Source organism: Saimiri boliviensis, chromosome 12 (assembly GCF_048565385.1).
Source record: "Saimiri boliviensis isolate mSaiBol1 chromosome 12, mSaiBol1.pri, whole genome shotgun sequence".
NCBI lineage: Eukaryota > Metazoa > Chordata > Mammalia > Primates > Cebidae > Saimiri > Saimiri boliviensis.
Window position 1 is genome coordinate 17148992 of NC_133460.1, and position 24051 is coordinate 17173042.

At 42.1% G+C, this 24051-nt stretch overlaps 1 protein-coding gene across 2 annotated transcripts in view; it reads left to right on the forward strand.

Moving 5' to 3' along the window:
* USP31 (ubiquitin specific peptidase 31) overlaps positions 1–24051 on the forward strand; it is a 143050-nt gene that overhangs the window by 94008 nt on the left and 24991 nt on the right. The window contains exons 16-18 of one of the 2 annotated variants that reach the window (XR_012512750.1): positions 7878–7993; positions 10871–10965; positions 12454–12598. Coding sequence is in view for 1 of the 2 variants with exons in the window: in XM_074381930.1 (XP_074238031.1) it covers positions 7878–7915 (38 nt within the window). In the remaining variant the exon portion in view is untranslated. Of the gene's footprint in view, positions 1–7877; positions 8363–10870; positions 10966–12453; positions 12599–24051 lie in introns of those variants that run through there. The other variant, XM_074381930.1, reaches the window with a different exon arrangement.

The following is a 24051-nucleotide window of genomic DNA, read 5'->3' on the forward strand; positions in this document are numbered from 1 at the left end:
TGATTTATCATATTATTGGGTCAATACCCAACTCCATTTGGCACTAATTGTGTCACCCTCCAGAATTTTGTAGGAAGAGGAGGGGAAGAGTAGAAAGAGGAGAGAGAAGAGAATAAGGCCAGAAGGAAAGAGTAGAAGGGATTTTCCCTCCTTTATCACCTACTGGATCTGTATGCGTCCCAAAAAAGCTTTCCCTGACTCAGTGACCAGGCCAACCCCCTGCTCCAACTGCATTATCAAATGCTTCTTTCTTTCCTGCACGGTAATTTACAGCACTGATCACAGTTGCCACGTCACACACTCCTTAGGCCCCTGTGTCTCCTGCAGGTGTGCTTTCGATGGGGTCAGGTTCTAAGTTTGTTGTCTAAAGCCTGCCAGGGCAGGGGGAACAGGATGTGATTCCTTGACTCCTTTGTCCCATTGCCACTAGGAAACAGTTATCTGCAGCCAGACTCCATGCCTTGTTCCTGTGGCCAAAACATGGAACCGCAGTTCCAGCAGAAGCCCTACATTTCATTGTTGATTTCACCTGGCTGGCCAAGTATTTGCTGAAGGTGATTTGCTCATTCATCCAGCAAATATTTAATGAAAGCCTACTAGACGTCAGCTACAGTATGCTAAACACTGGAGCTATAGTATGGAGCAAAAACTGACATGTTCTTTGCCTTTATGTAGCTTACAGTCAGATGAAGAGAAAGATATAAACTGAATAACCCCACTGACCCACATTATTCACAGAGAAGCATTTGTATTTTTCTACTTTGCTCAGGTCTACCAGAAAAATAAGAGAGAGAGATTAGCCATCAGCAGCCTGGGGGAGGGAATTTTAATATCATTTTAATTTTTATGATTTAGGCTTTCCCCTCTGATGACATGGTGAAGAAATAAGCTAGCAAAAAGGATTTTACAGACTAGATGATAACTTCAAGCCATGCATCTGACTCTTCTTCCCTTTCAATCTCCCATTGAAGTGTCCTAGATTAAATAAAAGGAAAAGCTCTAAGCCAGTACTAGAAATAGAAGTGGAGTCCTTCCACACCTAAAACTACAAAAAAACATCAGTAGCAAGCTCATTGTGAGGGAGGGAATGAAACCCATTGCCTTGAGAAGATACTTGGATACTTGCTAAGAAAGTGGTAAAATGATTCCCTCACCTCCAGCCTCTCTAAACACCATGGTATCTGTTGAGTCAGTGAGGGGATACATACAAGGATCAGTAGGTGCAGAATGATCAAAGGGACAAGACCTGAGCTTCCAATAGTGGATGGAGGCTCTAGAGGGAGTGGGGATTCTGCAGTGGTACCTCAAGCTGTAAAGGCAGAGAATGGGGGTCCTGTTAGGATTAGGACCTTCCAAGTAGTCAGGTAGAGAAGAAGTTATGAAAATACTCAGTGGGGAGAAAACAAAATACATGCATAAGTGAAATAGGAGGAGGCTTTTCACAGACTGAAGATAATAATATGTCATAAACTGAGGAGTATGTTTATCTCAATTTTCTGCTACTAAGGTCAGTTAGATAAACAATCCAAAGATCAAACAACATAGAATTTCCTTCTCTTTGGTCTCAGAATTCATCAACATAAAGAATTGTTAATGAAGCACACTCTCAGCTACTGGCATTGAACTATCCTGACCTTATTTCCAAGAAAAATCTCCAGATACATGAAAAAAAGTCCATCAGAATAAAAGAGGGGAACTACCATGAAAACAAGTAACGTTGTAAAGCCGAGTGATTGCAGTGACATTTGGAAGGATAAGGCAGTGATATAAGCAAAGGCAAGAGACCATGGTATTATTAGAGATGCAAAAGGAATTTTTTGAGACACGAAGTATTATTGGGAAAAAAATTGAACAGTATAATCAAATTAATGAATGAAAGGTGTTAAGAAATTCTTCTAGAACTTAGTAAGAAAAAGACATAAAAATCATAAAAGACAAATATGAGAGTAGGTCAAGTGATTCAATCTTTATGTAAAATAAGTTACAGAAATAAATAATGAAGTAATGGAAGAGAAGAAATAATCAAAGAAGAAAATGTTCTTAATCTGAATACATAAATCCTTATGTCAAAAGGGCTCCCTGATTATGTTCAAGATTAATTGAAAAAATGACTACACTTGGACATATTTTGTGAATTTTGATAAATTCTAATATAGGAAGAAAATATTAAAATCAGACAAGTATAAATGTAACTATTTTTAAAAGGGGGAAAAAAATGGACTAGCATTGAATTGTTCTCCTGCAACACGGGATGTTAGAAGGCAATGGGAAAGGATTTACTGAGTTCTGAAGTAAAAGGAATATGACCCCAGACTTCCATACCCTCTCAAACGATTGTTTTTGTATAAGGATAAAACAAAGTTTTTAGACAGTCAAGAACTCATAAATGATACCATTCACATATAAGAAATTTACTTGAGGTGGCTCTCCAGAAAAATTCTAAAAATCAAAATAAATAGGAAAAACATGATATTCAGAAAATAGTAGTTTCAGCTATATCCATAAGAACATTAAATGTGAATGGATAAAATACCTAAATGCAAGTGCTAAGACTATAAATGTTTTAGAAGAAAACAGGTGTGTTTTGACTTTGGTGTAGGCAATGGTTTCTTAGATATGACACTAAAAACACAAACAACAGAAGAAAAAAACAGATAAATCTGACAATTGTCAAAATTAATAACTTTGTGCTTCAAAGGTCATCATCCAAAAGTGAAAAGGCAACCCCAAAAATGGAATAGTCACAGTTTTTGCAAATCATGTGTCTAATACAGAACTTGTATATGAAAAACTCTTTAATACAAGCATATATAAAAAACTTTTTGTACATTTGGGGATACAGGTGAAGTTTTGTTATATGGCTATATTGCACAGTGGTGAAGTCTGGGCTTTTGGTGTAATCATCACCTCCATAGTGTATATTGTACCAAATAGGTAGTTTTTCATGCCTTACCACCCTCTGACCTTGCCACCTTTTGGAGTCTTCAGTGTCTATTCTCATACTCTATGTCCATGTATACCCAGTGTCTGGCTCCCACTTATAAGTGAGAACATATGGTATTTGACTTTGAGTTATTTCACTTAGGATAATGGCCTCCAGTTCCATCCATGTTGCTGCAAAAGGCATGTTTTTATTCTTTTTTATGGATGTGTAGTATTCCATGGTTTCTATATGTACATATATTACATTTTCTTCATCCTATCATCAATTGATGGACACTTAGGTTGATTCCCTGACTTCGTTGCTGTGGATAGTGCTGTGATAAACATACAAGTTCAGGTGTCTTTTATCCAGTGATTTCTTTTTCTCTGGGTTGGCACTCAGTAGTGGGATTGCTGGATTGAATGGTAGTTCTATTTTTAGGTCTTATGTAAACAACTCTTACAACCCAGTTTTGCAAAGACAAATAACCTAAGTTAAAAATGGATACATAGTCTGAATAGACAGTTCCCCAAAGAAGATATACATATGGCCAGTAAAGCAGACGAAAGGATGTCAACATCATTATCCATCAGGGAAATGCAAATTAAATGCCCAGTGAGATGTCACTTCACCATTCTAATTCACATACCCTTAGAATGAAAATAATTTTTAAAAAGGCAGATAATAACAAGAGTTAGAGAGGATATGGAAAAATTAGAACCCTCATATGCTGTTGGTGGAAATGTAAAATGATGCTTTGGAAAACAGCCTGGCAGTTCCTTCAAAAGTTAAACATAGAGTTATGAAACAACCCAGCAATTGCACTCCTTCCAGGTAGGATATGCCCAAGAGAACTAGAAACATGTTCAAACAAAAACTTGTACACAAATGGCAGCACTATTCATAATGGCCAAAATAAATACATAAAAGAAACAATCCAAATGTCCATTTACCAATGAATGAATGAAAAAATGTGCTATAGTATTCCCAGTAGCAAAGCCAAGGAATCAACCCAAATGCCCATCAATGATCAACTGGATAAAGAAAATGTGGTACATATACACCATGGAATACTATGCAGCCATCAAAAGGAATGAGATCATGTATTTTGCAGGGACATGGATAGAGCTGGAAGCTGTTATCCTTAGCAAACTAACGCAGGAACAGAAAACAAAACACTGCATGTTCACACTTCTAAGTGGGAGCTGAATGACGAGAACACATGGACACACATGGGGGAATAACATACACTGGGGCCTGTCCAGGAACAGGGAGCGAGAGCATCAAGAAGAATAGCTAGTGGATACTGGGCTTAATACCTAGAGGATGGGTTGATCTTTGCATCCAACCACTACGGCATACGTTTACCTATGTAACAAACCTGCACATCCTACACGTGTACCCCCAAACTTAAAAGCTGAAAACAAAAATGTACTATAGTCATACAGTGGAATCATTTTCAGGAATAAAAAGAAATGGAAGTACTGGCATGTGCTACAAATGGATGAACCTTGAAAACCTACCAACTGAAAGAAGCTAGTCACAAAGGACCACATGTAGTATGATTTCATTTATATGAAATATTCAGCATAGGCAGATCCATAGAGAAAAATAGATGAGTGGTTGTCCAGGGATGTGGGGTGGGGGAGGAGGAAGAAAGGGGGATGGGTTGAAATAGAGAGTACTTCTAATGGGTACAGCGTTTCTCATTGCAGTGATGAAAATATTCTACAATAAGTTGTAGAATCTACAGCACATTTGCACAACTCTGACTATACTAAAAATGATTGCAGTGTATACTTTAAATGGGTACATTATAGGGTATGGAAATTATATCTCAATAAAGCTTTAATTTTAAAAAGGTTCAGTGTTGAGTCAATAAATCAGTGAAAGTTAGAGTTGGCTAAATTAGTATGATTGTTAAGCCTATTATGATTGATAATGTTTTATTGGAAAAGTTGAAATTTTGTAAAGAAAATGTATTATATATTTGATTGTAAACATTTTCGTATATAAAATTAAAAATATGGATCTCTGTTTACCCATCACTCAGCTCAACAATTGTCAACTTTTTTTTCTGTCATAGCATGTTTTTAATGGATAATAATAATCTGGAAACCATACAAACTCTTTCGCGCATGGACACACCTTGCTCTATTGCATTTTGCTTTATTGCTTTTGGCAGATATGGTGCTTTTTATCAATTGAAGGTTTGTGGCAACCCCGCATTGAGGAACTCTATCAACACCTTTTTTCCAACAGCGTGTATGTCTCTGTGTCACATTTTGGCAATTCTCACACTATTTCAAAAATTTTCATTATTATTATTTTATGTTATTGTGATCTGTTATCATTGATCTTTGATTTACCATTGTAATTTTGAGGGGTGGGGTGCCACCCACTACACTCATATAAGACTGTGAACCTAATTGATAAATGCTGTGTGTGCTTTGACTTCACCCACTGTTCCTTGGTCTATCTCCCTCTCTTCAGACCTTCCTATTCCTCAAGACAACAATATTGAGATTAGGTCAACTAATAACCATACGATGGCCTCTAAGTGTTCAAGTGAAAGAAAGAATCTCATGTCTGTCACTTTAGATCAAAAACTGGAAATGAGTCAAGCATGGTGGCACATGTCTGTAGTTCCAGCTACTCAGGAGACTGAGATGGGAGGATCACCTGAGACCAGGAGTTTTAGGCTCCAGTGAGCTATGATTGTACCACTGTGCACCAGCCTGGGTGACAGTGAGACCCTCTCTCTAAAAATAATTAAACAAACAAACAAAATGAGAAATGAGTAAGCCTAGTGAAGAAGGCATGTAGAAAGCTGAGACAGACAAGCTGAAAGCTAGGCCTCTTGCACCAAGCAATCAGCCAAGTTCAGAATGTGAGGCAAAGGTTCTTGAAGGATATTGAAAGGTGCAACTCCAGTGAGCACACAAATGAGAAGAAAGAGAAATAGCCTTATTGCTGATACCGAGAAAGATCTGGGTAGAGTATCACATCAGCCACAATATTCCTTTAAGCCAAAACCTAATCCAGAGCAAGGCCTTAACTCTATTCAATGTTGTGAAGGCTGAGAGAGACGAGGAAGCTTCAGAAAAAAGTCTGAAATTGGCAGGTGTTGGATCGCAAGGTGCAAAAAAGGGAGCCATCTCTGTAACATAAAAGTGCAAGGTGAAGCAGCAAGTGCTGATGGAGAAGCTGCAGGAAGTTACCCAGAATATCTAGCTAAGGTCATTCTGTGAAGGTGGCTACACTGAACAACAAATTATCATTGTCGATGAAACAGCCTTTTATTGGGGAAAGATGCTGTCTATTTAGGACTTTCAGAGGAGAAGTCAAAGCGTGGCTTCGAAGCTTCTAAGGATGTGCTGACTCGCTTGTTAGTGGCTAATACAGTTGGTGACTTTAAGATGAAGCCATTTATCATTCCCAAACTCTTAGGGCCCTAAGAATTATGCTAAATCTACCATGCCTGTGCTCCATACATGGAGCATCAGAGCCTGAATGACAGCACATCTGTTTGTAGCATGGTTTACTGAATATTTTGAGCTGACTGTTGAAACTTATTGCTCAGAAAAACAAAGATTGCTTTCAAAATATTCTTGCTCATAGACCTAGTCACCCAAGAGCTCTGATGGAGATGAATAAGGAGATTAATATCATTTTCATGTTGCTAACATAGCATCCATTCTGCAGCCATGGATTAAGGAGTGATGTTGACTTTCAAGTCTTACTATTTAAGAAATTTATTTAGTAAGACTATAGCTTCTGTAGATAGTGAATCCTCTGATTAATCTGGGTAAAGTTCATTGAAAACCTTGTGGAAAGGATTCGCCATTCTAGATGCCATTAAGAATATTCTTGATTTATGGAGGTTAAAATATCAACATTAACAGAAATCTGGAAGAAATCTGTTTCCAGTCCTCATGAATAACTGTGAGTAGTACTTCAAGACTTCAATGGAGGAAACAAGCTATGATTGTGCCAGATGTGGTAGAAATAGCAAGAAAATTAGAAGTGGAGATCAAAGATGTGACTGAATTGCTGCAATCTCATGATCAAACTTGAATGGATGAGGAGTTGCTTCTTATGGATTAGCAAAGAAAGTGGCTTCTTGAGATGGAATCTACTCCTGGTGGATGCATTTCAACATTGTTGAAATGAAAATAAGGGATTTTTAAGTTTTATTTTTATTCTTTTTGAAATAGGGTCCCACTCTATTGCCCATGCTAGAGTGCAGTGGTGCAATCTTGGCTTACTGCAGCCTCAACCTCCCGGGTTCAAACAGTCCTCCCACCTCAGCCTCCTGAGTAGCTAGGACTACAGGTGCATGCCATCATGACTGGCTAATTTTTTGGGGGAATCTTTTTTTATAGAGATGGGTTTTCACCATGTTGCCCAGGCTGGTATTGAACTCTTGGGCTCAAGCAATCTACCTGCCTCGGCCTCCTGAAGTGTGATTGCAGGCATGAGCCACCACACCTGGCCGACAACAAAGGATTTAGAATATTTTGCAAACTCAGTTGATAAAGCACTGGCAGAGTTTGATAAAGTTAACTCCAGTTTTGAAAAAAGTTCTACTGTAGGTAAAATACTATCAAATAGCATCACATGCTACAGGAAAATCTTTCCTGAAAGGAAGAGTCGATTGATGTGGCAAACTTTATTGTTGTCTTAAGAACTTGCCACGGCTACCCCAGTGCTCAGCAACCACCACGCTGATCAGTCAGCAGTCATCTGCACTGAGGCAAGACCCTTGACCAGCGAAAAGATTACAACTTGCTAAAGGCTCAGATGGTTGTTAGCATTTTTTTTTTGGCAATAGAGTATTCTTAAATTTGGGTATGTACATTTTTAAAAGATGTATGCTATTGTACTTAATAGATTACAGTATAATATAAATATAACTTTATTGTTGTTTGTTTGTTTGTCTGTTTTGAGACAGTCTCATTCTGTTGCCCTGGCTGGAGTGCAGTGGCATGATCACACCTCACTGCAGCTTTGACCTTCTGGGCTCAAGTGAACCCCCCATCTCCGCCTCCCGAGTTGCTGGGACTACAGGTATGTGTGACTATGCTTGGCTAATTTTTAAAGTTTGTTTGTTTGTTTTGTAGAGACAGAGTCTCTGATGTTGCCCAGTCTGGTCTTGAACTCCTGGCCTCAAGCAATCCTCCTGTCTTGGCCTCCCAAAGTGTTGGGATTTTGGGAGTAAACCACTGTGTCCAGCCAGATATAACTTTTATATGCCCTGGAAAATCAAAAAATGCACGTTACTTGTTTTGTTGCAATATTCGCTTTATTGTGGTTGTCTGGAACTGAACCCACAATATCTCTGAGGCATGGCTGTATTTAGTAATACATATTTAGCGCTCCTTTCAGTTGCCCACAGAAGACTTCCAAAGGATTATTGGTCACGGAGGTGGTAATGGTCCGTCTTGTTTACATGCTGAATTATTTTATCACTCAGAAATGCTTTCAGATGAAAGTAACAAGAAACTCAACCACAATGGCTTATATAAATATAAGTCTTTTGCTTGTTTGTTTGGAAACAGGTTCTCGCTTTGTCACTCAGGCTGGAGTACGGTGGTGCAATCTTGGCTCATTGTAGCCTCAAACTCCTGGGCCCAGTGATCCTCCTCATCAGCCCCCTGAGCAGCTGGGACTACAGGGCTGCACTACCATGCCTGGCTAATTTTTAAAAAAATTAGCGATGGTGTCTTGCTGTGCTGCCCAGGCTGGTCTTGAACTCCTGGCCTCAAGTGATCCATATGCCTTGGCCTCCCAAAGTGCTGGGATCACAGGCATGAGCCACTGCACCTAGCTAATTTTATTTTTTCTCTTCATATAAAAAATCTGGAGGGAGGCACCATTGGCAGTAGTTCAGATGCTCAACAATGTCAAGCAAATATTTCTGGGATTCTTTTGGCCTTTTCACATTAGTAGTCAAGGCAAGAAGGAGGAGAGGGAGATGGGGCAGCATCAATATCAAAAAAGCAAAAGCAAAATGCTTTTTTGAGACCCCTCTCCCCACCCGCCCCTTCTGCTTATATTTGGGTCACAGCCACTTCTGGCTGGAAAGCGGATGAGTAAAAGAAGGTTGGAATGGAATGGGAGGCAGGTCACCAGCTAACAATATCTGCTAGACAGTCTCTGGTATCAGTAGGAGGTCTATCTGTAGCTCTTTATAGACATCTGCTAAATGCGTATGGTAGAATATTAAGAATATTCAGTACTTCTCCTTTTACAGAACAAGATATCCATGCTCTTAAACTCAAGCGTTTGAATTTTTTTGGTCAATGAAATGTGCACAGGAGTGACTTTAAGAACCAGGCTCTCTTTCTTCCACCTCTGTGATCATGAAAGCACATGTCAAGATGGAGCTCCCACTGGCTTGAGTCCCTGAGTGACTAGAAAGAGAAGAACCCCCAGCTGACTGCTTAGAAACATGTAGCATGAATGGGGACCAATCTGTTATTTAAGTCACTGACATTTTTATGGTTGGTTGTTACTGCAGTCTAACCTGCTCTACCCTGACTGTTAAAGAGAAGTCCATAACAAACTCTCCAAGTTACAAGTTTATAAACTATAGTTCCTGATCTCATTAACAGCAAGAGTATGCCTAAATTCAGATAAATGATAACTACCTGGAAATTAAAGAAAGTAAAAAGTAACCTTTCTATCAAGGTGGAAATCAATAGCAAGTGTGGGCTATTTAGACATTTAAGACAATGAAACCCACTGTCTAAAAAAGCATGTGAGGGAGTGGGCCCAAAATTATTCTTAGCGAAATCCGTATTCTAAAGCCATTATTATTAAAATAAATATGCTTATTGAGAATAATTGAATTAGAATTCCAAATAAGTAGAAAATGAACAGCAAAATAAAAGTAAAGTGAAAGGAAGCAATTAATAGAGATAAGAGCAAACATTAATCACAAAGCAAAAAGTTGGCGGAGCTGATTAATCAAATCAAGAACCAGAACTTTGAAGTGATGAATAAAATAGACAAATCTCTGAAAAGTTTAATTCCCTGTGACACAAAAGAAAACACAGATATTCAGTGTAAGTCATGAGAAAAGGAAGTATACCATGGTCCAGCATTTTTGGTCAGTGGTTTGACACACCTGTCGGAATATCCAATGTGCATGCCTTGAAAATGTGATGAATATGTAAATATTAGATTGAACTGAACGAGATTCTCAAAAGTAAAGGCTCATGCAAAAGTATTACTTTTTTTGTGAGATGTTGGGCCCCTGAACTTGCTGAACAGGGTATGAAGTGGGATCCTTCTCCAACAGCATTCAGAGGAGGATGCATCTCAATCATTCTTGTCCTGCAAATGGGCCACATGGCCTGGTTCTCATAATCCTATAGATCCAGTACAAGGGGAGACAGTCTCTCCCACTTCCCTTCCCTCTTCTTCTTCTAGGAATTTCTGCTGAATTGCACTCATGCTCTAAAAGATAAAATTAGCCCCAAGATCCCCAGCACCCACGAACTCTATGGGTGGTCATAGTGGTGTCTTATTCATTCACCAAATTGTCTCTAGTTTCTGATCCCTCCAGAGCTCCTTGTGTTAGCCTCTTCTCTTGCTGTAAATCAGAGCCTTTTTCTGAGCTCAGGCTCAAGATCCTGCCTCTTTAACCATTTTTCCCTAGTCTTAGGAGAATTAGCATTTGCAGCTGGAAGGCTGGGGCACATTCTGAACTCTGGATATCAGTCTGCCCTTTGCAGCTCCATCTCCAATGAGAAGATTTCCTCTTGAATGCCTAGAATCCTAGAATACAAGGTACAAATGCATCCAGACTCCTGGCCTAGAGTAGATCTTGACCATTGTAATTAATGACCAGAAGGAAATGACAGACTATGCATTCTTATGTGCATGTTTACATTTATTTGTTTACTCACTAATTCACTCAAAAATATTTAATTTGTGCAGCTACTTTGTACTGGGTGTTTTTCTAGACACTGGGGATTCAGCAGTGAAACCAACAGAGAAAAATACTTGCCCTCCTGGAGCTTGCATTTTGGAAGGTGAGATAAACAATAAACACAATAAATAGGTCAACTGAAATGTATGTCAAATACTAGTAAGATCCATGGAGAAAAATATGGATAGACAGGATGGGTTGGTTGCAATTTGCAATAGGATAGTTAGAGGCCCTCCTGACAGGGGACATTCGAATAAAGGCACAAAAAAGGTGAGTCAGCGAGCTGTGCATATTTTTGAGGGAGACATATTATAAGTATTGATAACAACAAATGAAAAGCCCTAAATAGTAAGCATTGTGAAGACTATTCAAGAAAACAGCAAAGAGCTCAGTATAGATGGAGCTGAATGAGTGAAGGGCGATGTCATTGGAGCTGTAGTCATAGGTAACAGCAGGATGGAGGGCATTGTCAGATGGAACCTTGGCTTTTTTCTGAGTGAGCTGGGAGCTGCAGAAGGGTTCTGAGATGGGGAGGGACAAGGCCTTCCAGTGGCTGCTGGTTTGTGAACAGACTGCGGTAAAGCCCAGATAAGTGCAGGCAGCCATGCACTTCTGCCTCTGCCTCTATCAGGTCTGTGCTAAATTCTCTTATCATGAATACATAAATGTCAGATTGAACAGAATGAGGTTCTGTGAAAGCTCATGAAAAAATACTACTCTTTTTTTTTTTTTTAGATGTTTGGGCCCCTGAATGCGCCTGACAGGGTATGAAGGGTCCCATCTTATTCTTGATGTCTGAGAAGCAACACGAGTATTCTGTCTGGAAGGAAAGAAAAGTAGCTTAAAAGAAACCCCTGGATGTCTTGTGAGATGCTGGGTTATAGAATAAATATGTCTAATAAAATCCTCCTAGTTGCTCAGCTTTGAGGATTTGGAAATATTCCAGACTGTTTCATGAAGGTATTCATGAGGCCTTTGCAATGACCTAGATGAGAGCTGATGGTGGCTTGGCTCTGGATGATGGCACAGAGGTGAGGAAAAGTGGCTAGATTCCAAGGATACTGAAGGTAGTGCTGTGGGGATGGGGGTTAGGGAGAAAAAGGAGTTAGAAAGGATACCAGTGCCAGCTTTGAACATCAAGAACCCGTGCCTTCTATAGGAAACCCCACAAGGTAACGTGATCTCTCATAACTCCTCTGCCTGTCTGAGGACTTGCATGAGATCATCTCCAAAAGCTGTTCCCTGGATCTCGGTGGGTCTCCCTCCAGAGGGTTCTGCTTCCCATTGTTGGACCAAAAAACGGAATAGGAGGAGTGCACGAAGTGAGCCTGGCTCATCTAAATTCTGCCTCAGTCCCCATCTCTCTTCAGTGACAGCAAAGAAACATCATTGTATAACCCACTCAATGAAAAACAATATTTAATTAGGGCTGAGAGAGTTAGACAAGCAAACAATTAAATGTTCTATTACGATCAGTCTTGAGCCATTTAAGCTTCAGTTCAATAAGGCATCATTATACAGGTCTAATAGAAATGAAAGTATAAATAGTGCAGTTTTGTGTTGCATTTCAACCATTTCCTTGGCCTTGCAGATCTAAAGTTGTTTTGACCATGGCAGATGAAGGCTCCCAGCCACAAGGATGATTGAGTTGCATCCTCCTCCATATGTTGCTGGAGAGGGCTCCCATTTCATCCCCTGTCCAACACATTCAGAGGCCTAAACAACTCAAAAAAAAGGTAATGTTTTTGCATGAGACTTCACATTTGAGAATCTCATTCTGTTCAATCTAACATTTATGTATTCATGATAAGGGGATTTAGCATAGACCTGATGGAGGCAGAAGGCAGGCATGCCCACCAGTGGCTGGGGGAGTGGCAGAGGGATCTGCCAGTTAAGCTGGCTTGAAGCAGCATGGCAGGGACTTTTTCATCTTATTCTTGATGTCTGAGAAGCAACACAAATATTCTGTGTGGGAGGAAAGAGCAGTAGCTTAAAAGAAACCCCTGGATGTCTTGTGAGATGCTGGATTATAGAATAAATATGTCTAATAAAATCCCCCTAGTTGCTCAGCTTTGAGGATTTGGAAATAAATTCAGACTGTTTAATGAAGGCATTACTTCACTGCAGTTGGGAACATACCTGCTCAGGGCACCACAATCACAGCAGAGGTCTTTGGGATGAAGATGCCATCTGTCTCTGAGGTCTGAGTGCCTGCAGCCAGGACTCCTGCTCAGGCCTTTTGGAACATCGAGGCACAAACTCATGTCACCTCTTCCTGGTACCCTCTCAACATCTTTCTTGCTGTCTTGAGGCATCCCAGTCTCCTCTCTGGACTACTCAGTATGTCAGGAGGCTATGATTTGGAGATAGTCTTAATCTAAGCCAGGTCTTTGGTATTGTGAAAGATGGGAAACCCAACCAAAACTGGTTTAAGCAAAATGGGGAACATGTTGACTCATGTGATTTTTTTCTGTAAAGGGCCAGATAGTTAATATTTTAAATGTTAGTTAGATTAGTCTGTCACAACTACTCAACCCTGCCATTGTAGTGCAAAAGCAGTCATGGACAATAAGTAAATGAATAGGCAGGTGTGACTGAGTTCTGATAAAAGCTTATTTATGAAAACAAGTTATAGGCCAGGATTGGGTCATGAGTTGTGATTTGCTGACCTCTGATTTAGAGCAATGTTGCAGGCTGGGCTCTTCAGAATGCTGCAGTGGAGTTAGAGGGCAAAACGTTTTAAAGAGAGTAACACTTGTGAAAAGAAAATGAGAAGAGACAGGATTGTGCCGGAGGAGGTGTAAAACCACACTGCAGACCTCAGAAGCTCTCTGCCAGCCCAGCTGGGAGGTCTGGAGCAAAGGATGCTGCTATGGTTTGACTGTGTCCCCACCTAAATCTCACCTTGAATTGTAATAATCGCCACATATCAAGGGCGAAGCCAGGTTGAGATGATTGGATCATGGGCGTGGTTTTCCCTATAGTATTTCTGTGGTAGTGAATAATCTCACGAGATCTGATGGTTTTATAAATGGGAGTTCCCCTGCACAAGCTGTCTTGCCTGCCACCATCTAAGAAGTCCCTTTGCTTTTCTTTCATCTTCCGCCATGATTGTGAGGCCTCCCCAGCCAAGTGGAACTGTGATCCTATTAAGCCTCTTTCCTTAAATTACCCAGTCTCAGATATGCCTTTATTAGCAGCATGAGAACCTACTAATGAAAATGCGCATTACAGAAGTCCTCACTGGGGAGAAATGGCCAGGTCCTAGTACACCATCTTGCTCAGTCACTAGCCAGGGGCCACCCCAAGAAGAGTATGACTTGGCTCACAAGCTGAGGACCCTGAAGTCGCTGCCAGATGGAGGCTGTCAGTTATTCGCACTCCTTGATGCTGAGCTGTGTGTTTTCTCTCTAAAGGGGATTTTAGCAGTGTGTCGCCATGTCTTCCACAAGATCAAGGAGTAAATACAGTGGGAAGGAACCAGGGAGGAAGACTCACACTCACTTGCTTTGGAGTAGGACATTGGCCTGCCCCTAGAATGGGGCATAAAGTTTGTATTTGGGACAAATGCCTTTTGGGAGAAAAGCAGTATAATTTTGCCTAGAACATCATTTCCCTTGAGAACACATGGTAGCCTTCAGCAGCAGAACAAGAAGTCAGAGGTCCTGAGTTCTGGCCAAACTCATTATGGCTGCCATATTTGAGGTTAATCAAACTCATTTTGTTCAGTTTTATTTTATTTTTGAGATGGAGTCTTGCTACATTGCCCAGGCTGGTCTCAAACTCCTGGACTGAAGTAATCCTCCTGCCTCAGCCTCCTGAATAGCTGGGATTACTGCCCAGTTAGCTTTACTTTTAACAGGCAGACTGTTGATTATAATTTGCCTTCCCATGTGGTTTTCTCTATAGCCAGGAATGTGCTGACCTTCGGGACTGAGTAAGCAATTGTATTTCTCATTGTAAATGAATGCTTTGGAATTATAGCTTACACAGCAGCCTCGATTTCATGAGTCCACCTCAGAGAAGTGAATGCTTTGTCAGGGGCTGGCAACATTTCAGCCTAATCAACTGAGAACTGGACTGTGAACCTTGGTGATCCACCAAAGCAAATGCCACCCTATGAGGATTTTTGAAACTCAGGAAGGCTGTCTTCCTTAGAAACTCCCCTATCTTGTCAAGCTCTGCATGGCAAATATGTGAAAACTTGTTCAGGTAGATGACAACCACCAAATATTACAAGATATGAAAAGATCCATCATTCGCAAACATCTGTAACACTCTGAAGGTTAATGCAGAGACTAATATCCAAATCCCCCTGTAGCGGGTCTGAAAGGCACATGGTCCCGGCTAAAGACTCCATTTCCCTGACTCTCTTGCAGCTAGCTGAGTGTAGCCATGTATCTAAATTCTAACCAGTGAGATGTGGGAATAAGTAGTGGGTACAGCTTCCTTTTTTATTTTTCTAATTTTTTTTCAACTTTTATTTTAGATTGCAGGGATACTTGTTCAGGTTTGTTACAAAGGTATGTTGTGTGTTGCTGAGTTTTGACATACAATTGAACTTATCACCCAGGAAATGAGCACTGTACCCAATAGGTAATTTTTTCTTTTTCTTTTCTTTTTTTTTTTTTTTTTTGAGTCAAGGTCTTACTCCAGTTTCCCAGGCTGGAGTGCAGTGGTGCAATCTTGGCTCACTGCTGCCTCAACCTCTCAGGCTTAGGTGATTCTCCCACCTCAGCCTCCCAAGTAGCTGGGTCTACAGGGGTGTGCTACCATGCCTAGCTAATTTTTTGTACTTTTATTGGAGACAGGATTTTGCCATGTTGCTCAGGCTTGTCTCAAAATTGTCTCAGGCTTGTCTCCTGGATTCAAGCAATCAGCCCGTCTTGGCCTCCCAAAGTGCTGGGATTATGGGAATGAGCTACCACACCTGGCCCCAATATGTAATCTTTCAAACCTTGCCCCTCTCACTCATTCTCCACTCTTTTGTTCCCCCATGTCTACCATTTCCATCTTTAGGTCTATATGTTGGGTACATCTTCGGATTTAGGACTTTACAGGGAGAGCAGCATACCCTCTCCTCTCCCTCTTTTCCTTCTCTCCTGGCCAGGATATAGATGTGATGGTAGGACCTGAAGCAGCCATATTGGATCACAAGAAAGAAGCCACTTGGTGAGACTGGCAGACAGAGCCACAAGGTAGAAGGAGCAACCACCACAGCAACTGCCTGTCCAGACTTTTCATGACAGATAAATTAACTTCTAACCTTTAAGGCGACAGTTATTCTGCATCCCTCTTTTACAGCAGCTGAACTAATAGCTGAATTCACAGAGTCCTTTTATTTCTTATGTATGCATTGAGAGAGGATCGATAGAAGATTGTAGGCTCTTGACAGATGTCTGGGAGTATAATATACGGTGCAGCAAGGCCAAAGGAGCTGTGAGCTGGGGGTGAAGCAGTGGTTGCCAAAGGCTTGGCAAGGAGATGAATAGCCCTGACCCCAGTGCCAACGTCTTGTCAACCAGCAAAGAGAGAGAGTAAGACAGAAGAGAACAGAAAACTACTGAGTGTTGCTGTCTTCCACGTACTGTGCTAGCTCTTTATAAATATTGTATCTTTTCCAACCTACTGGCCAGTAAGTTCCAGGGAAGCAGATACTTTAACACTAGCTCACCACTATATTCCCAGTATCTAGAACAGTGCCTGGCAGATAGTAGATCCTCAATAAATATTTGTGGAATGAATGAATAAAGCATCCTATACCAATTCAATGAGATCAATTGTAATAGCCTGATTTTAGCTTGTGAGGAAACCAAGTTCAGAGATGTTAAGTAACTTGCCCAAGGTTGCACAGGTGGTAAATAGCTGAAGTGAGATTCAAAATTAGGTGAGTCTGTTGTAAAGCTTTGGCTCTCTTTGGGTGGAGGAGGGGAACAGAGTCTCACTCTGTCACTCAGGCTAGACTTCAGTGGCGTGATCTCAACTCACTGTAACCTCCCAGGTTCAGGTGATTCTCCTGCCTCAGCTTTCCAAGTAGCTGGGATTACAGGTACCTACCACTACACCTGGCTGATTTTTGTATTTTTAGTAGATACTGGGTTTCACCCTGTTGGCCAGGCTGGTCTCAGACTCCTGACCTCAAGTGATCCAGCTGCTTCAGGCTCCCAGAATGCTGGGATTACAGGTGTGAGCCACCGTGCCTGGCCAGCAAAGCTTTGGCTCTTTCCTGTGCTTGGTATCATCTCTTTGGGGATTACAGAATTTTCTGTTTATATGGCCAGAGAAGCAGTAATTTCCCTAGGTGCTAGTGTCATTCAAACAACTAGTGGGAAATTCTGCTTTGCAGTGGCATAGGGTCTCTTCAGGACATTCCTTTCTACAAGCAGCAGGGAGGCTGAGACCACTGTGTGAAGACAGGGAGGACCACAGGAGTAGAGAAAAAGAAGAATTAGAAAGGAGCACAGGTTAGCATGGAGCAGACTTCTGTGCTTAGGTCCAAGATAATTATCATATGTGGAAAATACTCCATCAGAAATATTGTTGTGACTATGAGGCCCATCCTCCAAAACCCCATTTTTTTTTTTTTTTTTTTTTTTTTTGAGATGGAGTCTTGCTCTTGTTGCCCAGGCTGGAGTGCAGTGGCGCAATCTCGGCTCGCTGCAATCTTCAACTCTGGGTTCAAGCGATTCTCCTGCCTCAGCCTCCTGAGTAGCTGGAATGACAGGCACCCATCACCACTCCCGGCTAGTTTTTTGTATTTTTAGTAGAGATGAGGTTTCACCATGGTGGGCAGGCTGATCTCAAACTCCTGGCTTCAGGTGGTCCACCCGCCTTGGCCAAAGTGCTGGGATTACAGGTGTGAGCCACCATGACTGGCCACCCATCCCCCAATTTTTTTGCACATACAAAATAATTGGAAAGGCTATTAGTGATTACAATTGACCAAATCTGTCTCAAAATGCAGGCAAAAGCCACCATTCACTAGATAGCAGAGAGAACAGACCACGTTGTAAACAGATTGTTTCATTTTTGTCCTGGAGGAGGGGGGATTCAAAGCATTAGACAGCATTTTATTTTTTATTTATTTATTTTTAGAGACAGAGTCTCTCTCTGTCACCCAGGCTGGAGTGTAGTGATGATCTTGTCTTACTGCACCCTCCACCCCTGGGGTTGAAGCGATTCTCCTGCCTCAGCCTCCTGAGTAGCAGGGATAACAGATGTCTGCCACCATGCCTGGCTAATTTTTGTACTTTTAGTAGACAAGGGGTTTTGCCATGTTGGCCAGGCTGGTCTTGAACTACTAGACAGCATTTTAATAATGGGCAGGTTCATTTGGAAATACCATAGGTTTTTGTCATCTAGGAGTTGAGCAGCAACTGCCTTCTTGAAGTGGGGCTAGGGTCTACACTGACCCAAGCCCCTCTGGTCTGCTGCTTTTGTTTATATCACCAGGCTGGCTCTTGGTTTCTCCTATATTTATGATCCTCTGATTTAGGGAACAGAGCAAGCAGGGTTTCTAAAGGACAGAGGTAGGTGTGGGTCTTTCTTGGATCCCCAGTGGTCTAGGATAGAATATAGGTACCTACTTGCAGATGAGCACCCTGGGGCTATGGGAGTCAGCAGAGACCTTACAACCTGAGCAGAACAGGGCCACCCTTGTGGTGTGGTGACTTGGACCCGGCACCACAGAGACCATGGGGGCTAGGACCTTCCTGAGGCATGAGAGTTGATACCACCAGAGCTGCAGAATTTCCCACAATCTTGTTGGCACAGATGGTTGACCACTGGTATAGGTGGGGTTCTGAGGTGGGTGAATGGATGAGTGTGCGTGTGTCAGTGAGGTGAGGGGTCTGCATGTGCAGATGCCATCTCTGGATGGTCTCTAGATGAGTGGTGTGCATGCTGAGGAAGTGGGTGTTTTGTATCTGATGGCAACAGAGGGAATGCATGAATTATGTCTGCCTAGATGTGACAGATGAGGAGCCTGTGCCTTGAATACAGGGTGTGAAACATTTGGGCAACAGCCGAATAAATGTACTTGATTTTTATTATCACATAGCCCTTTTATCAGGGTATTACTTTGGTTTAATTGATTGCAGCTCCCCCTCCTCCAGGATGATTTATTCAGGTTGAACACTGACAACAGAAACAAAAACCATTCATCCTGGCCTCACATAGTGTTGGGGGCTTACTCCTGGTCTGGGCTTGCCTGTCTGTTGAGTTGGTTGGCTAGCTGGTTGAGTGGTCAGATTTTAAGTTACCTCTACTGGTTTTCTCTCTTTTCTGAGCCACATTTTTAGCTTGTTCTGTGGCATCATCAAACCCCCCATCTCTGTGCAGCTCACTGCTGGAGAATCCTTTTTTTTTATTTAAATGAGTTTAAATCATCTCAGAATGTATTAGATTACCCTCTCCCTTGGGTTGGATATTTGCAGCAAAGTAAGTAAACTGAACATTTAGCAGTCTTCTTTTCTTTTTCTCTTAATTGAGCAGAACCGTCTGCCTGGAAGATTTGGTATTCTGAACAAAGACCTCCCTGAGATCCACAGCTGGGCTCCTGATGGTCTGTAAACACACATGGCCAAGCCAGGGCAAAGGTGCTTCAGCATCTGGAACCCAAACCTTGGCTAGTGCATAAAGCTGTGCTGGAGACTCACTTGCATCCTTGATGGCCAGCTCTCTTCCTAACAGTCAGCCCATCTGCCCTCTGTAGGGATTCCCAGTGACCTCATGCCAGCATTGAAGCAACTTCCTGTTCTGCAGATGATTTATGATTCATAATGAGCAAAAGAGTCTGCTCTTCAAATGATCTGTCAGGGTGAGCCTGGCCTGATGCTGGGGTCCGCAGGAGGGGAACCAAGGGATAGGAGAGGTCAGAGGGGCTCTGATACGTGGGGCTAATATAGATCAGGGCTTGCTGCTTTGTGTGAATTTGCAAAAATGTGCTCCCTCTGGGCAGACACAGTCCCACAGCTGTTCAGTTTGGGAGGAAAAGGGCTCCTTCTAGAAAGAAAATGTACCTCCTTCTCCAGGCACATTCAGCCTTGTGCTAGAGAGCCTGCCTTGGTGAGAAGAGTCTATACTGTATTTTAGCCTCCAGTGGAGCCTTGGCCAAGCTCTTTTGTGCAGAGCCCCGAAGCAGATGCCACTCATTCTCTTGTGGCGACCAGGTGAGCCACTCCAGGTGCTCATTCTCCTCTCATTGAGAGAAAGAATGACCTGCCCTATTTGTCATCTCTTCCTTGTTTCTGCTTCCTGTCTTAACCATTCTGCTAAGAGGTAGGTATTATTGGTCCCATCTTAGAGATGAGAAAACTAAGGTCTGGGAAGAGGAATTTTCCAAGGTTAGACAGCTTGTAAGTAATGAGACTGGGATGATTAGAGCTTGAGTCTGTCCACCCAAAGCCCATGGTCCTTCAAATGCATTTCCCTGTAAAAGTCATGAGATGGATCCTGATTGTGTGTGGATTGTGATTTTGTGGATGCTGCAGTACTGCCTCTCTTGCCCTTCCTTGACACTGTGATAATGCCTTTAGTCTAAAGCTGGCTACCAACTCTTTGCCAGCTTCTGTGATAAACGCCAGGCTAAAGAAGTAAATGTGTGGGTCAGGCGCAGTGGCTCACGCCTGTAATCCCAGCACTTTGGGAGGCTGAGGCGGGTGGATAATGAAGTCAAGAGATCGAGACCATCCTGGTCAACATGGTGAAACCCCATCTCTACTAAGAATACAAAAAATTTGCTGGGCATGGTGGTGCGTGCCTGTAATCCCAGCTACTCAGGAGGCTGAGGCAGGAGAATTGCCTGAACCCAGGAGGCGGAGGTTGTGGTGAGCCGAGATTGCGGCATTGCACTCCAGCCTGGGTAACAAAAGTGAAACTCCACCTAAAAAAAAAAAAAAGAAGAAGAAGAAGTAAATGCGCAAAAGGAGCTTCTTGTCTAGTTGGGAGAGATTGACAAGTCATATTGCCCAACTCCTTGGTGTCCATCTCTGTTTCTCCATGAGAGGCGCCTGGAGAAGAAGGAGCCCTGGGCAGGGGATCTGGGTTTAGGAACCTCCCCTCAGGCTGGCTGCTGATTTTCTGTGTGATACTCTGGGCAAGTCACTCGCCTAGGTGGCCAGTGAATTGTGGTTTGCTTTGGACTTTCTCAGTTTTAGCACTGAAGATCCCATGTCCAGAGAAACCCCTCCATCTTGGCCAAATCACTATGGTTGGTCATCCCACACTTGACCCCACACTGGCTCCTTCGTAAGACTGTGCTTTGCAGAAAAGAGGGGACTAGCATCTTTTTTCTTTTTTAAAAAATGTTTTACAAGTCATACATACTGATTGCTGAAAATTGAGAGAACCAAGAAAGTACTGTGCTAAAGTGGCTAATAAATACAGGAAAAGATGCTCAATTTCACTCTTAAAGAAGTGCAAATCAAAACAAGATAAATTTTCACCTCTCAAATTGGAAAAGAAAGTGAAAACATGTGATATACTTAATTTAAGCTGGAAAGGCTGTGGGGACATGTACCCCTTCATTCTCTGTGGTGGGAGTGCAAATTGGTACAACCTTTTAGGAAGTCCATCTGGCATATCTATTAACATTCAAGTGGGTACATCATTTGTCCTAGTAAATCATTTTAAAAGAATATGTTGTGTAGAAATACCTGCATGGGTCCATGAAGGTATACATGAAAGCATGTTCAATACATACTTTTTGCTATTGTAAGAAAAAAATGAAACTAATCCAAGAGTCCATCAACTGGGATGAACAATAGAACAATTCCATATGGTGGAATTTAGGCATCCACTTCTTGTTATTTCTGTTCAAAAGGGGTTCTCAAACTTCAGTGTGCATCAGAATCACCTGGAGGTCTTGTTCAAAGAGATTGCTGGTCCTCATCTCTGGAGTTTCTGTTTTAGCAGGTCTCGAATGGAGCCCAAGGTTGGAGACTATTATTCTAAGTGAAGTAACTCAGGAATGGAAAGTCAAACATCATATGTTCTCACTCATAAGGGGGTGCTAAGCTATGAGGATGCAAAGCCATAAGGAAGACACAATAAACTTTGGAGACTTGGGAGGAAAGGGTGGGAAGCAGATTAGGGATAAAAAACTACAAATCAGTGCAGTGTGTACTGCTTGAGTGATGGGTGCACCAAAATCTCATAAATCACCACTAAAGAACCTACTCATGTAACCAAACACCACCTGTTCCCCAATAACCCATGAAAACAAAATTTTTTTAAAAAGGAATTTACATTTCTAAAAACCTCTCAGGTGATGCTGCAAATCCCAGGATGGCAATTTGAAAACTACGAATATAGAGACAAATGAGAAAACCTCCTTCAAGTTTGATCTAGTCTAGACCTGGGAGCAGTACCGTTATACATAGAGAGACCTGGGCAGAAGTCCAGGAGGGAGATGGGGGAAAGGGGCCCTCTGATTTCTCCGTTGCTGGCTTGGAGTCCTCACCTGATCACTCAGAGTATGGAGCAAAGTGGGGCTGGATTCCTCAGGAAACATGAATACCAGGGACTCCTGAAGAACGGGTCTCAGCGGTGGGCAGAGCAAGAAAGCAGCCTGTGGGTTGGCCCTCGCAAACAAAGGCCCAGGGCTGGGAGAAGGAGAGAAGGCCAGCTGGGTGACTTCTGCTAGCTGTTTGTTGGTGTCTCTGCTCCTCCCTGGGAGGCTGGCATTCTGCTTTCAAGGACAATATCAGATGCTCAGGGAATAGAGGAGCAGGTGTTCCCAGGAATCAAACCTTGAAGATGAACTAACAGGTGTTGATTACTGTCTGAAGAGCTATGTTATGCGTGGATATTGTTTTCTGCCTTCTTCTCTCTTCAACCCCAGGCTAACACCATCACCCTCTCCTCAGGTAGGGCTACTCTTGAGCTGTCCCCATGTGCATCTTGTGACAGAGTGAAACTCCGTCTCAAAAAAAAAAAAGAGAAGTAAATTTCCCATACTGATGAAAGTCAGAGATTAAGACTGCAACCTAAAACCAGATCAACTGTACAGCTCACAGGATGTCTGAGCCATGAGCTGACAGGAAGGGGCCACAAGATGAGGGTCCACGAATGAAACTCTGATAGCTCGGCTGGTACAATCTCTGCTGTCCATGGTGCTGAATCGAACCAAGCATTCGCCCTTAGTAGAGGGCCAGGAAAAAGAAGTTCACATGAAGGAAAAGAAAATCAACTGCCCTGGAACCTAAGCCTCTATTGTGAAAGTATACAGTACATTAAGGTCTAGTCGAACTATAGTTATTTGAGGTTATTTGACTGGACTTGGGACCCACCGGTTGTTATTTCCTTGGAGAAAGTAACATTGCACACCTGGTGAGGCGTCGTGCTTAACACCTTAGCTATATTATTTATCTTAATCTTTAAAGTAATCAGCAGGGAAAGGCATTATTGTCCTCATTTTACCGATGAGACAATAGAGGCACAGAGAAGTTACGCATATTCAGTGATGAAGTGAGGGCTCAAACACAGAGATGCCAACTCCCAAAGTTAGAACTGGTGTCATTTAGAACCACATGCCCCAAGGCTAATGCTGATGGCTCTTTGTTTAGGCAGCTGCCCTGACATTTGGGTGGGTCACCAGATTGTATGTTTTCTCTCTGGGACATTTCAAATTTCAAATCTCTGAGATTCTGAAGCCATTTCAAAAGTCTTTATTGTCCTAACACACACACACACACACACACACACACACACACACCATGCCCACACAAATGAATAAGCTTCATTTGCTTTACCACTTATGGGAATGGGATGTGAATATAAGCAAGACATTCAAATTAAAATTGACTGTTTTATTTTAATTGACCTTTGATTCCTAACTCACTATCTCCCTCCTGTCCCCGCTCTGGCCTCCTCCATCCCTTGCTGTGCTCTGTGATTCATCAGGGCCTGAGGCTCAGCAGCTGTAATTGGTTTGTAACTTCCTGGAATGTCAAAGCCAAGATGGAAATTTTACATATCACTCCACCAATTTTGTCCGGGCTTTAATAATAACTTGGCAGAAGGAAAGGCAGATTTACAGCAGGAGAGAAATGTAATCAAATTTGGAGGTGAAATGCAATAAATACAAATGCTAGTTTTCATTTGGAAGCTTCTTAGATAAATGTAATCTCACCCAGCTCCCAGACCCAATCCTTTGTGTCTTCTCCTGGAGGCAATGGAGAGCTCTGGT